General features: G+C 47.1%; 1 protein-coding gene across 1 annotated transcript in view; it reads left to right on the forward strand.

The window, feature by feature from the left end:
- The window catches only part of PCSK5 (proprotein convertase subtilisin/kexin type 5), a 1,619,480-nt gene that overhangs the window by 1,462,854 nt on the left and 140,882 nt on the right, over positions 1-15,744 (forward strand). Inside the window, exons 29-30 of the mRNA XM_069625842.1 lie at positions 2,972-3,170; positions 8,302-8,519. Coding sequence (XP_069481943.1) covers positions 2,972-3,170; positions 8,302-8,519 — 417 coding nt within the window. The remainder of the gene's footprint in view (positions 1-2,971; positions 3,171-8,301; positions 8,520-15,744) is intronic.

Here is a 15,744-nt window from a genome sequence, read left to right on the forward strand (position 1 = left end):
AATTCTAGCAGTGTATGTGGCTGCTTAGGCATTTGTTATGGCCTTTTTGTATTGTTTAGCGACTGTAAGGTAAGTATCTCTTGTGGTAGTGGAGGGTTTTTTTTGCCAGACGGTTAATGCTGCTAGTTTTGCGGTTCGGGCAACCTGGAGTTCTTGTGTGAACCAGGAGTTTGCATGGAGTATGTGCTTGTTTTTTTCATTTCCAGTGGAGCTACAGCATCTAGTACATCTTTAAGAATGGTGTTGTAGATCTCTACTAGTGGTGTAGGATCGTTAGATATGGAATGGGCCAGTGCAGAAGATTCAAGGAGGGGGAGTATTCTGTCGATGGTGAACAATTTTTTCGATCCTGCCAAAGTGGCTGGCGCGGGTAGATTTGGGTTCCCTCCTGTTTTTAAGAGTATAAGGAAGTGCAGGAGATGTTGGTCTGTCCATGTGCGAGGGGTGTTAGAGCTGATGTCGGCAGCACAGTTGTGATCCGCAAGCCATTCTAATATGCGACCTTCGGTGTGGGTCGGGTCCTTCACTAGTTGATTGAAGCCTAAGTCTTGGAGGGCTTTAGCAAGGGCTTTGCTCTTCTCGTCTTTTGGGTCCTTGAAACGCAGGTTGAGGTCTCCTAGGAGAATGGCTCTTGAGTTTGTTTTAAGGTTGTCCCCTAGGATGTGAGTGATGTTGGGTTGGAAGTCGAGGGTGGGGCCTGGCGGGCGGTAGACGATGTGTATTGTTATGGTGTCGTTTGGTGAAGGAGATATTTTTGCTGATGGTGTGTCAAAGTTGTCAGCTTCAGTGGTCTTAAATTGCCTAGCGTTGAGAGTTTCCTTGAGAATTAAGGCGACCCCTCCTCCTTTACTAGAGGTTAGATCTTGGCGTGGGATAATGTACCCTGGTGGTAAGGTTTGGCAGACGGCTTGTCCTGATGCTTCATGTAGCCAGGTCTCAGTAACAGCTAGTATGTCTAGGTCTAAATCTGTAATGAGATTGTGAATCTCTGCAGCATGTGCTGGCAAGGAGCGTGCATTGATAAGTGCACATTGGAGCTGTGTTTTCGGGTTGTCCCCTGTTTTGGTTGTTGCAGGGATACTATTCAGGGTGGTGGTTTTGCTGGAATGCTCAGCAGCGTTGTAGGGAGTGTTTTGTGCCATACGGAGGTGGGCAGCAAAGGAGGTCAGCAGGGATTTGTAGCATAAGCAGCGGGTGCTTGTAGCGCGTGCAGTTTTCTAGAGGGGGCGGCATGTAATGACCTGTGTTCAGGAGGGCAGCAGAGGGTGGGTTGTGCCGCTGGTTGTCTAGTGAGTTGGTCGGTGCTGATGGGCTTAGGTGGGCTGGGCACTCGGATAGTAGGAGCGTGTGTTGGTAGTATAAAAATAAATAGGTCGGATGTGGCGAGGATAGGGAGTGGCTACCGTAGCAGGGTGGCTGTAGTATCTGGGGGGTGTGGTAGGGGATTCAGAAACAGCTGCAAAATGAGTGGCGGGTTATCTTACAGACATGTAGTAAAATACATAGTAAGAAAGCCACATAATGGCATGGCGCATGATAGGCAGTGGTGGCAGTTTGGAGGGAGCCTAAGGGGCACGGCTATGGGCGAATTAACCTTTTCAATATAAGATTTTTTTTTTTAGAGTGCCGTAGGCGGCTACAACGTTGTGTTGACAATATCACATGGATGCAACAAGCAGCAAGTTAGTTTAAGCAAATTGTAGGGAACGCGTTGTGGAGCGTTGCCTCGGGATATTAGACAGGGTAGTGATACAGCAGTTAACACTTGGTTGTAGGGCACACGGTGTCTGTGGAGTGGCAGGAACAAGTCAGTTGAGGCAGCAAGAAGAATCAGCTTACCATGTGCCTTGGTCAGCAGTTCCGAAATTGTGTAGGCAGCACAGATGGAGGAGCAGGGTTTGTGGCACGCGGCTCGTACGGCTCCTGACAGGCTCGGGACAGGAAGGTGCCTTCGTCTGTGTTCCGGCTTGAGCCTGCCGGCTCTCGATTGGCAGACAAGTGTATGCTGGCAGCCAATCAGGTTTAGATGTTGGACCTGATGTGGTTCAAAAGATAGGTGCAGGCAGAAAAGTGGCGTGTGGGCATTTTGGAGTGGCAAGGACCTCCTGGTGTTCAATGGTGGCCGTAACACTCCAGTGTAATAAAGGCAATTAATGCATAAACAAATTCCTCCTACAGCATCCAGGCTATGATAGCGGATTATGGCGGAGCTCCGGTAGGTGAAACCTACCTTTGGACAGGGTGAGCCTCCAGGCAAGGCACTGCTCCTGCAGTGGGAGGTGGGAGCTCCAGCTCTTCCTGGAGAAAGGCAGCAATGCGTAAAGTGCCAGATTTTCCAACATAACAAAGTGCGTAAATCTGAGATGCGCCAGAAATAGATGTACCTTAGTCACAGAATTGTGCAACTCAGAGATGCGCCAATTTATAAAAGGTGTACACAATGGGCCAGATTCTCAAAACCTATTTGGGCGAAAGTGAGGAGATGCGCTCAGCCCAATCTACAAAGGACATCTGAATGAGCAAACCTTGGTGTTTTCTTTGTGAATGCATCCCGCACAATGTGATACGCGATGGTGCAGGTACATCTTTGCGCCATCGCGCATCTCACTTGTTTTTGAGAATCTGCCCCAGAGTGTTCTAGAGTACAAATGAATGTGCAACCTAACAAGTCATGGTCCCACCGTTGTTTTTTTTTATTCTCTACTCATTATATAACAGGGGCGGGTAGTTTTGCATAGATCATTTTTAATATGTATCAACACTATTGCTCACTCCACTCATTGAGTAGCACTGCAATGAATAAATGCACATTTAGTAAATTACAACAGTTGTTTTCATGTTCAAAGCTGGCGCTGGTCTTGGTTATGGATATTGGCTGCCACTGGTTGCACTTTCTTGAAATCCCCTGACGTGCTCTTCCCTTGTTTTGTTTCCTTATCTCTTCTTTGGGCCTTGCTGGTTTCCATTTTAGAAAGCTATCTTCATGCCACAGAGTGCATCGGCGACTGCCCGACAGGAACCTTTCAAAGCCGGAAGCACTGGAGATGCGAGAAGTGCGTCGAGAGCTGTGAAGTCTGCACTGAAAACAGTCAGAACTGCGTAAAGTGCGCCAATGTGGAAGGCCATCAACTCTACCTACACAAAGGCCAATGTCTTAAGACCTGCGCAGAGTACGATTCCTTTATTCTTGCTTTTTGATGCTGATTGAGATTGAAGGACTTGCATGAATTTTCAGTGAATCCGCGACTTTGAAAAGTAGCGCAATGTAGTAACAATTATACTAAACTTGAAGGAGCAGAAAACCGTGAAGAAGCTTGGCATCACTGTCGCTAAATTCACGTAGGTCTTTAGGAAGAAGGGTAGATGACGCACTGTGCAAGCAGGGTCGGGCTGGGGCATACACATTTCCGTGCACCAATGAAAAAGTGGGCCACAGTTGGAATTCGTTCCTTTTGTGAAAGACTATTTGAACTGTACCCAAGGGGGAGTTTTTTGATAAAATGTGATGCAAATTGTGCATTTTAAAGATATTTATTCAACAAAACTGGTAAAAGCGACTGACTGCGTAATGAAGTAACACATCAGACAGGCCCACCTTGACCCAAAAAAGTGGCCTACAGCAGCATGTGGCCAGTGCCCTATAGGCGAGTTCGGAACACAGACGAAGGCACCTTCCTGTCCCGAGCCTGTCAGGAGCCGTACGAGCCGCGTGCCACAAACCCTGCTCCTCCATCTGTGCTGCCTACACAATTTCGGAACTGCTGACAACAGACACAGACCATGCAGCCGCATTGCAAGCATTCGTGATACACAGCAGCGTTGAAAGCATTCCTGATACACAGCAGCATGTTGCAAGCATTCCTGATACACAGCAGCATTGCAAGTATTCCTGATACACAGCAGCATTGCAAGCACTCCTGATACACAGCAGCATTGCAAGCATTCCTGATACACAGCAGCATTGCAAGCATTCCTGATACGCAGCAGCATTGCAAGCATTCCTGATACACAGCAGCGTTGCAAGCATTCCTGATACACAGCAGCGTTGCAAGCATTCCTGATACACAGCAGCGTTGCAAGCATTCCTGATACACAGCAGCGTTGAAAGCATTCCTGATACACAGCAGCGTTGCAAGCATTCCTGATACACAGCAGTGTTGCAAGCATTCCTGATACACAGCAACGTTGCAAGCATTCCTGATACACAGCAGCATTGCAAGTATTCCTGATACACAGCAGCGTTGCAAGCATTCCTGACACACAGCAGCATTGGAAGTTTTTCCTGATACACAGCAGCGTTGCAAGCATTCCTGATACACAGCAGCTTTGCAAGCATTCCTGATACACAGCAGCATTACAAGCATTTGTGATACACAACACAGGTGCAATAGTAAAAAACCGAAGCCTATGCCCTTGGGCTGCGTGTGGGAAAGCATCTCCATCAAACACAGACCAAGCAGCCAACAGGCAGCAGCAGTGCAAGCATCCCTCACACTCAGAACAGCTACAGCATGGAGAGCAGAAAGGCAACCGTCGCTCTTGCACGCAAAACACGTACTGTACGTTGGGTAGCAGTGCAAGCTTCCCTCTCACAGAAAGAACAAGCAGAGCAGTGTAAGTTTCCCTCACAAACAGACACAAAAGGCAGGGGTGATTAGAAATACAAACTTCACTCAAACCTACAGAACAGCTAGAGCACTTGCGGCACAGAATGCTTCACTCACACAGTGAACTGGTTCAGCACATTCAGTGCCCGTTTTACAGATGAAAATACAGTGGCGGGGCATCCTGAGAGCCTCCTTGGTTTCAATGTAGCCTGGTGGTTGGCAAATGCCTGTGAAGGGACCATACCCTCATCTTGCCAGAGGAGTTCATGTCCCTATTTAGCTATATGGGTAGTTGTTGGCACTTAGGGGCTGACTCCTGGGGTGCTTCCAACTCGCATTTGTGTCTGTGCGATCGGACAGGAACCTAGTTCAAGCAGCGTCTTCTCCGTTTTGGTTATGGGTAGGTGGTGTGGGCAAGAGCCTCCCTCCCTTGGTTGGTGGTGGTGGCCGGTGTTGGGAGCTGGGACCTGCTCAACAGATTGCCTTTGGCTTTTATAAACCTGCTCTCAAACCTTGACTCTAACACCCCGTGTCCTCAACTTGCTTGATCTCTCTTCCGCCTTTGACACTGTCAACCATTCCATCCTGCTAAAGTGTCTCCGTGATAACCTAGGTATCACCGGTCAGGCCCTGGCATGGCTGACTTGCTTCCTCTCTGATCGACCCACCTAGGTCCAACTTGGGTCCTTCCTCTCTGCTATCTTCTTCTCTACCTGTTGTGTCCCCCAGGGGTCTAACCTCTCTCCCTGGCTGTTCAACCAATACCTGGCACTCCTTGGCCACCGCATTGCCGCTCTCTGCCCCAACTTTCAGTGCTACGTGGATGACAGATAATTTTCAGGCTACCTTAGGCCACCTCTTCCCTATCCCTCATCTCTGACTGTCTGTCTGCTATCCAGGAGTGGTGTGCCACCAATGACCTCTGCCTTAAAGCCAGTAAGACATAGATTCTCCTCATCGGCACACCCACTCCCTCCTTTCCTGTAGCTCTCTGGCTGGCCTCTCTTGGCCCTCTTCCTGCTCCCACCTGCAAGGCTAAGAACCTGGGTGTCATATTCGACTCTGCACTCTCTTTCTCCCCTCACATCTCTGAGGTCTCTAAGAAGTCACACTACCAGCTGCACCTCCTCAGAGGTATTCTTCCTTTCCTCTCCTTCCCCCAGAAGCTCACTGTCTCCAGAGCTCTGGTTCTCTCCAAGCTGGACTATTGCAACAGCCTCTTTATAAATCTGCTTGCTTCTACTCTATGCCCTCTGCAACTCATCCAGAACAGTACTTGTCCTTGGCCTCAAGCCCAGGGATCGTATCTCTCCAGAACTGAAATCTCTGCACTGGCTCCCAGTGGCTGCGAGGATTAAGTTCAAAACCCTCTGCATCGATCACAAGGCCTTCTGGGGCCTGGGGCCTCAATACCTTCAACTCTCTCTTCCTAAATATCTTCCCTCTCGAGCTCTTCCCTCATATGACTCCCTCAGGGTCAGTTGCTTCTCCAAGCAACTAGTTGGTGGTAGATCTCTCTCTTCGGCTGGGCCTCCCTCTGGAACAGCCTCCCCACCTCCCTGAAAACTTGAGGAGAACCATCTTCGGTTCTGGAAGCACCTAAAAACCTTCCTCTTTTCTTCTGCTTTCTCTTCCCCTCTCTCCTGCTGAGGTCCTGGCTGATACTGAGACTGCACGGGTTACCTGTCCACCCAGCTGATCTCAGGCCCAAGTCTTGCCAGTTGCACGCTTGCGCTGCCTTCCTGGCAACCCCTGCACCTGGGGACTGTTTTCTGTATGCCTACAGTCCCCAAACCAGCACTTATGTCTGCACTGACTCTGCACTTGCCATCAGCTTGCCGTTCTTTATTTATTTTGTTATTAATTTATTATCCCAAGTACTGCACTTTCCCCTCCCCGAACCCTTTGCACTTTTCTTTCCCCCTTCCCTTGCACTTGCGTGATATGAATGACACCTGGCCTAGTAAAATCGTTGTCTGTCTTCCCTCTGTTCCCCCACCCTTGCCTTGTCGCACCTTAAAGCACTTGTGTATAGGCGCGTTATAAATGGCATATAATATCATATGTATGGTGGTGGGGAAAAGGCCTCCACCATGGGCTTCCTATCCCTGACCTAACTCTGAAGAGGCTGCAGCCAGCCACCGACTGGCATGTCTCCCCACCACCGTGCTGTGCCAACTAGAGCAGTGCAGCATATAACTCAACCTCCTCCTTCTACAATACCGTACAAACATTTTCCTTAACCCTGGGTGCTCATTTGCAAATATGTCGGGCCCTTACCTTCAACCCCAAGCAATAGATTTCAATGTGTTTCTTTGGTCAGCATCTGTAGCATAGAGTGTTGTTCGATTTGGCAATTTGCTGTAATGTGGGTTTGCCTTTCAGAGCCCATACCAAAAATGGAGGGCACGCCCAAGTTTGATGACCATCATTCAAAGAACAATATTAATCAGTCGGCCCTAAATAATATCCCCTTTATTAAATACATTGACATAGCAACCAGGGCCAGAGCCCCTCCACACTGCTTGTCAATTCATCATTTATCGCACCCAATACACTATACCCACACTACGTCAATCAGGAAGACAACCTTCCTACATTCTTCACATCCTCATAGCCAGCAAAAACGTACACACATCACACCCACCGCCGCTCGCATGCCCCCTCCCAAATAAACACCACATCTCATACTTATCAATGCACCTGATATCACTCACCATATAGCTACCCAAAAACTCTGTGAACTCTTCTTTAGAGAAGCCTGGCTCAGCCCACATTCCTACTAACTAGGCACCCAGCATATTGATATACCTCAGAATCCAGCCCTGGTCTTGTAGAGAGAAACACCATCTGGTCAAATTTTGAGGGTATTAAAGAAGGTTGGACCCAGACCAACCTTATCACGCCATCCGCAAAAAAGTACTCCAAGGTCAAGAATAAGCTTTTAGTGTACAATGTTGGTGCTCCCATGCACCATAGTGAGTCCTTCCTTCCAGTTGTCGGTCTCTCTTTTCTGACTCAAACCAAATGAAGGGCAGATTTCATTGACAGACTAGGCCAATTTGGTGGGGATGGCAGGTAATGGGAGCATCCATCCCAGAGCAGTTGTCCTCTGTAAGTTCAAGGCAAACCAGGAGCCACCAAGATCACAGAAGAACGAAAAGAGAGTTGCACTTCAAGATAACAATAACACTTTATTGAATCACTCGGTTTGTCTTTTGATAAGATATGTTTATTCACACATCTGATCAAGAAAAGAAAAAAAAGTTATACAATTGATTGTATCTCAAATAATAACCTTTTTCATTGTCATCATTTGATCAAATAATCCTTTGATTTTCCTCATTTAAGTCCTGATTTAACATTCTTCATCCTCTCATGTTTACCTTCATTGTGATCCTCTACACGTGTTTCGCCCTTTGGCTCATCAGGAGGATTTATTTAGATCGACCGAGTCTTCAAAATGTATTTGTGGTTTCCTCACTTTCGAGGAATCCAATGATGTGTGAATATTTAGTTAACATCTACGAAAATACTCGTCAGTATGTTCAGCATGTTCGAAGGCACGCCAAAATGGAGCCGTTTTGGCGTGCGATCGAACGAGGTGTTGTAATGTATTGCTATTATGTTCTGCTTGCTTATTTTTTTAAAACAATATTCTAAACTGTTATTTTTGTTTCTTTCCTGCCTGCAGTGGATATTTTGGCAAAGCTGGAATCTGCACCCGCTGTAGTGCGCTGTGTAAAACCTGCATTGGCAATGCCACGACTTGCCAGTCGTGCGACAGCTCCTTCGTCCTGCAGCATTCCACATGCAAGAGTACCTGTAGTGAGAAGTATACAGCTATAGATGGGGTCTGCAGACACTGCCCGGCTGGCTGCAAGATCTGTGCAGATGAAAGGACTTGCAGCGGTAGGTTCTGCGGCCGCCCAAAGCCCCGCAACCCCTACTGTGGGGGATCAGTAGTGTGCATGGTTCTCAGTTCAGTGGGAATCATGGGGCTCAACAATGGGATTATGGATGCAAAGAGATGAGAAGCTTTGATGAAGCCAAACATTCCCTCTAGCATGACTATTTTGAGGTTATTCGACTATCCCTTTGCAAAGTGCATTTTGGGGAATGTGGTGGTGTAGAACATTGCCTGATTTATGACATGTTCCTAATTGTACAGGCAGTTTAAAAAAAAAAACCCTTTAACGCTACCCCAAGAAATACATTTTTTCCAGAAGCAAATTTGTAAGCAAGTCTCGAAGGATCCACACCTGAACTGTTTTTTGTGCTATGGAATAACATGCTTGGTGCATTGTAGTGCAACGCATTCCTTAGAACACAAGCAGTCATAGGAGCTCTCTCAGGAATGAGGTCAGGGAAGAACACTGGGCCTGTGGTAGATCTTGAGATCCTGAGAAGGACTGTTAGCCACTCATGCTTTATTCATGAAGTGACCTATCGATGGCTTCTGCTCTGGCATTAAGCATGCACGGGGCCCTCCTCCTTCGCAGGAGGCAAAAAGAGACAGCTGACCAGGGGCGTTGCTAGGGGGGGGGCTAAGGGGGCTATAGCCCCTGATCTTTTGGTTGTAGCCCCGGATAGAATCTCAGGAGCTACAGCCAAAAGACTAGCTAGCCCCCAGTCCCAACAGTTCCAACATCAGCTTAGCCCCGGGTCTTGTCCAGACCTAGCAACTCCCCTGCAGCTGACCAACAAGGGGAGGTGTAGAAAGCTGGTAATCTAGAAACGATGGAGACATCTATAATGGGTACAACCAGCCATCAATGAGTGTGAGATGACGTGGAATGGCAGCCAGAACAGGGGTGTGATGGGGCATATAATAAGGGTAGACGGGTTAGTTGTACATTCACAGGTCCATTGCTCTAGTATGTTCTGTGTCGGGATTCTATAAATGGCACAGAGGGGACTATTATGCGTCACATCGCTTTTATTTTATTTTTCCCAGCAGCAAGAAGCGCACAAGAAAACCATAACACAATGAGCTAATCCAGACTACAAGTCCCATAGCTCCCTGCATAGTCCTTTAGAGTTTAGCACCTTAACCAGACCTTGTGCCCTAAGATCGATAAAGGGGGCGATATCTCCACACTGCTCCCCATTTCTAACTGCTTTGAGGGGTGCCAGATATGTCTAATTCGATCTTTCGTTTGCATGTCTTTCAGAGGCGGCCTCCCGGCCACGTCATATAATGAGAGGGAGTGGACTGTAGATCAGAAGGGGGGGCGCAGCTGGCATTCATAGGGAATGCACTTTGGCGCCTTCGTGGTTCCATGGGGCAGATTCTCAAAAAGAATGCGCCCATTCCATTTGCGCTATTTTCAGAAATGCGCAGGTCACCTTATTCTCAAAGGACACCTGTGCATTTCAGGAGGGGCTGGACAGGGGCGCATCCAGGGCTTTAAGTGGGCCGGGGCCTGCCGGGGCTGGGCCCCGGCAGGCTCCGAAATTTCGGTTTGAGGCGGGGCCCTGCCGGGGCCCACTAATCTCCCCTGGCAGCCCCGGCCACTACACGAAAAGGCATTTTTTTCTACAGCCTGAAGCTCTCGCTCGTGTGCGAAAGCTTCAGGCTTCAGAAAAAAATGCCTTTAAGCCATAATGGTGGCGCCGCACCTACGAGGCATCCCTTTAATCAAGTGATCCACCATTATGGAGAAAAAGTGAGGCCGCTGGAAGCAGAGGCCTTGCTTTCTAAATACTGAAGCTCCCGCGGATTCGCGGGAGTTTCAGTCTTTCGGAAAAAGCCCTCTGTGTCCAGTGGCCTCACCCTTTCAGCCTTGATGGTGACGCTGCCCCTCCCCAGCAGGTGAGGGGCAGCACCACCATTAAGGCTGAATAGGCGAGGCGCTGTCCCCTGCCAGGCAAGCCTATAGAATATAAGTGCAGAGATCAGCACCCTCTCCATCATAGTTGAGAGGGTGCTAATCTCCACAAAAGGCTGCCTGGCAGGGGTGCCAGTAGCCCATTGAGCTGGGGCTCGTCAAGGGGGCGTGGCCTAACGGGCCATCAAGGCCCCCGCTGTTAGGCCACGCCCCCTCAATGAGCCCCGGCTCGATTTGTAGTGCCACTTAAAGCACTGGGCGCATCGGTGCGCTGTCCAGCCCCTTTGCAGACATTGCTGTCGGTGCACGGTCCCGACACTAATATATGACATGGTCCCAGTGGTTGCAAGTGCATTTCACTCACAAAGGCTGGTGAAATGACAAAATAATTTCCCTCCCCGTTTGGGGAATGGAAATGCTAATGTGACAGTCACGGTTTAGCCCACGGCTGTTAAAACATAAAGCATGGCAGGGTCATAAACGACCATGAAAAGATTTGTTTTAAATGCCCCTGTTTTTAGGACATTTAAAAGCTCATCCCATTTGTGAATGTGGGATGTGCTTTTTAATGCCCTAAAAGACCCCCTTAAATGTGAAAATGGGCAAAGGGGAGAAAAGGGCACATGAAAGAGCGCTCCAAGGTGCGTAGATGCCCTTTGTGAATTGAGCTGTCACTTTTTTGGGTGGCAATTTGGACCACTGTGTTTACGGTCCTGGCTTTCAGATAACCATTAGCTTCAATCTGGGCATTGTAGTCCAGGTTTGCTTCTTTTGAACGAATAGGGCTAAAACCTCGAATAACCGTACAAAATAGGTATCGTTATATTCTTTGCATATGAGCAATATTGAAATACTAGAGATAATCTACCTCCTAAATTTACCTTATGTTCAGGGTCTAGTCCAACTCACTTGTTTTGGGAAATCATTTTTCTGTGGTCATTCCAAGTATCCTGGTGGTGTAAATTAGCATCACTTCATTGTGTATGTAAACAGAGAAATTCCCTACAAAAAGGAGGAATAAGAAAGCTATTGCGTATTTGTAGTACCACGTATTGTTAAACAATCCAGAGGCGTTGCTGGGAGGGGGCTGAGTGGGCTATAGCCCCGGGTCTTTTGGTTGTAGCCCAGGATAGAAGCACAGGAGCTTAAACCAAAAGGCTAGCTAGCCCCGACTTCCGACAGTCTCAACATTAGCGTAGCCCCAGACCTATTCCTGACCTAGCAACACCCCTGCAATATACATAATCTGTATCTTAAATGTACCTTAGGTTTTAGGTCCAATCCCACTAATTTGTTCCTCTAGTTATTCTCATTGTCCTTCTGGAATCCCTTAGCATCTCTTCATTATAAATGATTGCAGTGAAATTACTTAAAACAGAAGTTGATGTGTTGTGGAAAGATGGAGGCTATGATATACCGGTATTATCAACTATTGCACATTTTTGCTAATGAATTAGGTTTCCCTCGAACTTAACCACAGTTTTGGAGCGATTTTGGTTAAAACGGCAGCGGCATTCCGCAAGATTTTTGCGAGCCATCGCCATTTTGAAACATCTATTTATGTTGTACGTCATCCACGTGTAGTGCATGATAACGTCACACAACATTAACGCTGTGCGCATAGGATACAGTGCATCTTCTAATAGTGCAACCTTTACAAATTCATACGCGGTGCCCAAGATGTACAAAATGTAATTCTAGTTGTTGATCACTGCATATGGAACATGTCAAGTATAGTTAATTACAATGTGCTTTTATCAGAATACGTTCCTAATACGTCCCTGCTTTCAATAACAGATATATCAGAATTTGATATGCACCATGCACTTTTGTGTGCATTTTCCACCGGGAAAGTCCTTCGATATCGGACCATGCTCTTGGCTGATACTGCACGGGTTACCAGCCACCCATCTTATTTCAGGCCCAAGCCCTGCCAGTTGCACGCTTGCGCTGCCTTCCGTCAACCCTTGCACCTGAGGATCCCTACAGTCCCCAAACCAGCACTCATGTCTGCACTCACCTTGCACTTGCCACCAGCTGGCCGTTCCTTATTTATTTATGTTATTATCTTATTATCCCATGTACTGCACTTTCCCCTCCTCCCGCACTTTCTTTTCCCCCTTCCCTTGCACTTGCGCGATCTGAATGACACCGGGCTTAGTAAGATGGTTGTCTGTCTTCCCTCTGTTCCCCCTCCCTTGCCTCGTCGCGCCTTGAAACACCTGTGTATAGGCGCGTTATAAATGCCATATCATATCATACTGGTTGGATATCATAGCCTCTCTATCATATGTGTATAGTACATTGATTGTATGTACCTCAGATGGTGTATTATGGCAACTTTAGGTTTGGCAGCCAATCATCAAACATGTTCCCCCAAAAAGACTGATGCGCTGCCATCAATCACCGAGTGTCTCTAGATCAGTACATTCTTCTGGGCTGATAAGAAGTCCTAAGGCTCCAATACGGTCAGTTGCAATCCAATTTTACACTGACAATCAGCGCTAAGTGTTGGTTTGTACTGGTTAGTCAGTGCAACTGTTGGTCCAACTATCCGTTTTTTAAATCCGGCTCAGGTCACATGATAATGGCATTGGGCAGGTCTGATGCGGTTAGCAGTGGTAGTAATGGTGGACAACGCAGGGAGGGGTGAGGGTACAGTTTTTCAATCTCCTCTGTGTAAGCACAAAGTCCCACACTGCCCTCATTTCTATTTCAGACCTTAGGATGGATACACCAAAGATGTTAAAAATGCTCTGAACCTTATAGAAAAACGGAATGTCGATATGCACCTGAACATCATTGACTTTAATTGCCTGACCACAGTGAAACTGACTCGCTGGACATGCCTGACTGTTCCAAATGAAGTCCTCCATAGCCCTCTCCCTCCTCTCAGTACCAGAGTGGTGTTTATGGAGGTTTGGCTAGAAGAAAGGGTTCATAGCTCTGTGTTATCTCCTCCTCGTCCCAGTATTACAATTATGTTTCTGTGGGATATTTTGAGGGGAAGGAAGGGAAAAAGACTGACAGCCTACAAAGGCTCGAGGAACAGAGGGTTAATTTTGACAAGGTAAAGGGTATACCATGTCTCACCTACAGATGTCCACTCCCCAAGTCCCTGCCATCCAGGTGATCCTCACTCGCATATCATCCCCGGGGTCGGGATCCAAAAGTGATGGCCTTTCCCTGGTCACCTCAGAGGAGGATCCAGAGTGAGAATAAGTGAGGATGCCCTCAGATTCCTCAAAGTTGCCTCTTCCTCGTCTCAGTACCCGACTGGTGTATATTTGAGAGTGTTTCTGGAATAATAGGGAAGACATTGATAATACCCTATAATGGCTTGGGGGATGTTTGACTCCTTGTAAATGGGAAATGGGGGATACTGTGTCTCACCCAAGGGTGCCTCATCCCCTCTCCCCAAGTCTCCTCCACGCAAGTGATCCTCACTCACATATCCACCCCTAGGGTCAGGTTCCGAAAGCAAAGGCCTTTCCCTGGCCACCTGGGAGGAGGATATATTGGGGAAAGAAGTAAGGATGCGCTCAGATTCCTTGCACACCCTTTCCCTATGCGGGGTGGATCTGGATGTTTCACAGGGGAATCGAAACAGGAAGTCAGCATTTCCTTGGTCTCGACCCTTCCGGTGTTCCACGGTGAAACAATAAGGTTGAAGATCCAGAAACTACAGCATAACTCGTGGATTGGATTCTTTCATTTGACTAATCCATACCAGGGGCGATTGGTCGATGAGTAATTAAACTTCAGTCCAAATAGGTAGTACTTTAAATGCATAATGACCCACTTAATGGCAAGGACTTCTAACTCGGTGACAGAATATTTTTTCTCTCTTGGGAATAGCTTCCTATTTATGTAGAGTATTTGATGTTCTAGACTGTCGTGGTCCTGGGAAAGTACAGATCCTAATCCTGCAAGAGAGTAGTCTGTCTGAAGGATGAATTCTTTTCAGAAATCAGCCACTTTTAGGATGGGGCTCTGACAAAGGGTCTCTTTAAAAGTTGTGTAACACTTCTGATCTTCTTCATTCCACCTAATCTTCTGGGGCTCTGCATTTTTAAATTTGTCACTAAGTCTAGCGGTTTTACTAACAAAATTGGGGATGCATCTACGGTAATAGCCGATAAATTCTAACAAAGCCCTAAGATCTTTTTTCGTTTTAAGTGTAGGTGTGTCTAGGACTGCTTTGACTTTTTCATGTTGTGGCCGTACCGTGCTATTCCCCACGAAAAAGCCTGAGTACTTTACTGCAGACTGGGCCAATTTACACTTTTTAGGATTAGCTGTTAACCCCAACACTCTTAGGACTCTCATGATGGTATAGAGATGATAAACATGATGCTCCCAGGTCTTACTGTGAATGACAATGTTGTCTATATAAGCCCCACAGAAATCTGAATAAGGTTGTAAGATTTTGTCCATCAACCATTGGAATGTTGCCGGGCCCCCATGTAGCCCAAATGGGAGGGCTTTGAAGTGGAACAGGCCCAGGGTTGTGTCAAAGGCAGTTTTTTCTTTATCAAGACCGTACAATGGAACATGCCACTAGCCTTTTGTCAGGTCTATGGTAGAAAGATAGACAGCGTTACCAAGCTGATCAATGAGATCATCAATACAGGGCATCGGGTAGGCATCAAAGGCCGATATTGCTGCATTGACTTTTCTGAAGTCAATACAAAATCTGCAGCTTCGCCAGGTTTTGCTACTAATATGATGGGGGAACACCAGGGACTGGTAGATGGTTCAATAATATTAGCTTCAAGCATCTGCTTGACTTACTGGATGATGGTTACTTTCCTTGCCTCGGGTAATCTATAGGGTTTTAGGTGTCCACTCTGCCCTCAGGGGTGCGGATATGGTGTTAGAATCCTTTCACTCTCCCTGGCTCATCTTTGAACACATCAGTAATTTGGACGAGTAGGTCATATAGGTCTTGTTTCTAGTTATTACTAATTTCAGGAGGGATAGGTACCTTTCTGTCACAATCATTGGGTAATAAACACGACAAAATGGTGGTAGTTTACTCTGCAGGATTTTCATTCCATTGTTTTAGGATATTTCTGTGGTATACCTGGGTTTTCAATCGGCGGTCAGGTTGAGAAGTTTTGTAGTTAGAGGGTCCTATCTGTTCTATCACCTCATGCGGCCTGTGCCATTTAGATATTAGTTTATTCTCAGAAGTTGGTAACAATGCAAGCACTTTTTGTCCTATCGAGAAAGATCGTAAAGTGACCTTTCGATTGTATGAGGTTTTCTGCTGTGCTTGTGCCTTTGCCATATGGGTTTGGACT

This window comes from Ambystoma mexicanum, chromosome 6p, assembly GCF_040938575.1.
Source record: "Ambystoma mexicanum isolate Mex_15411 chromosome 6p, UKY_AmexF1_1, whole genome shotgun sequence".
Taxonomy (NCBI): Eukaryota; Metazoa; Chordata; class Amphibia; order Caudata; family Ambystomatidae; genus Ambystoma; species Ambystoma mexicanum.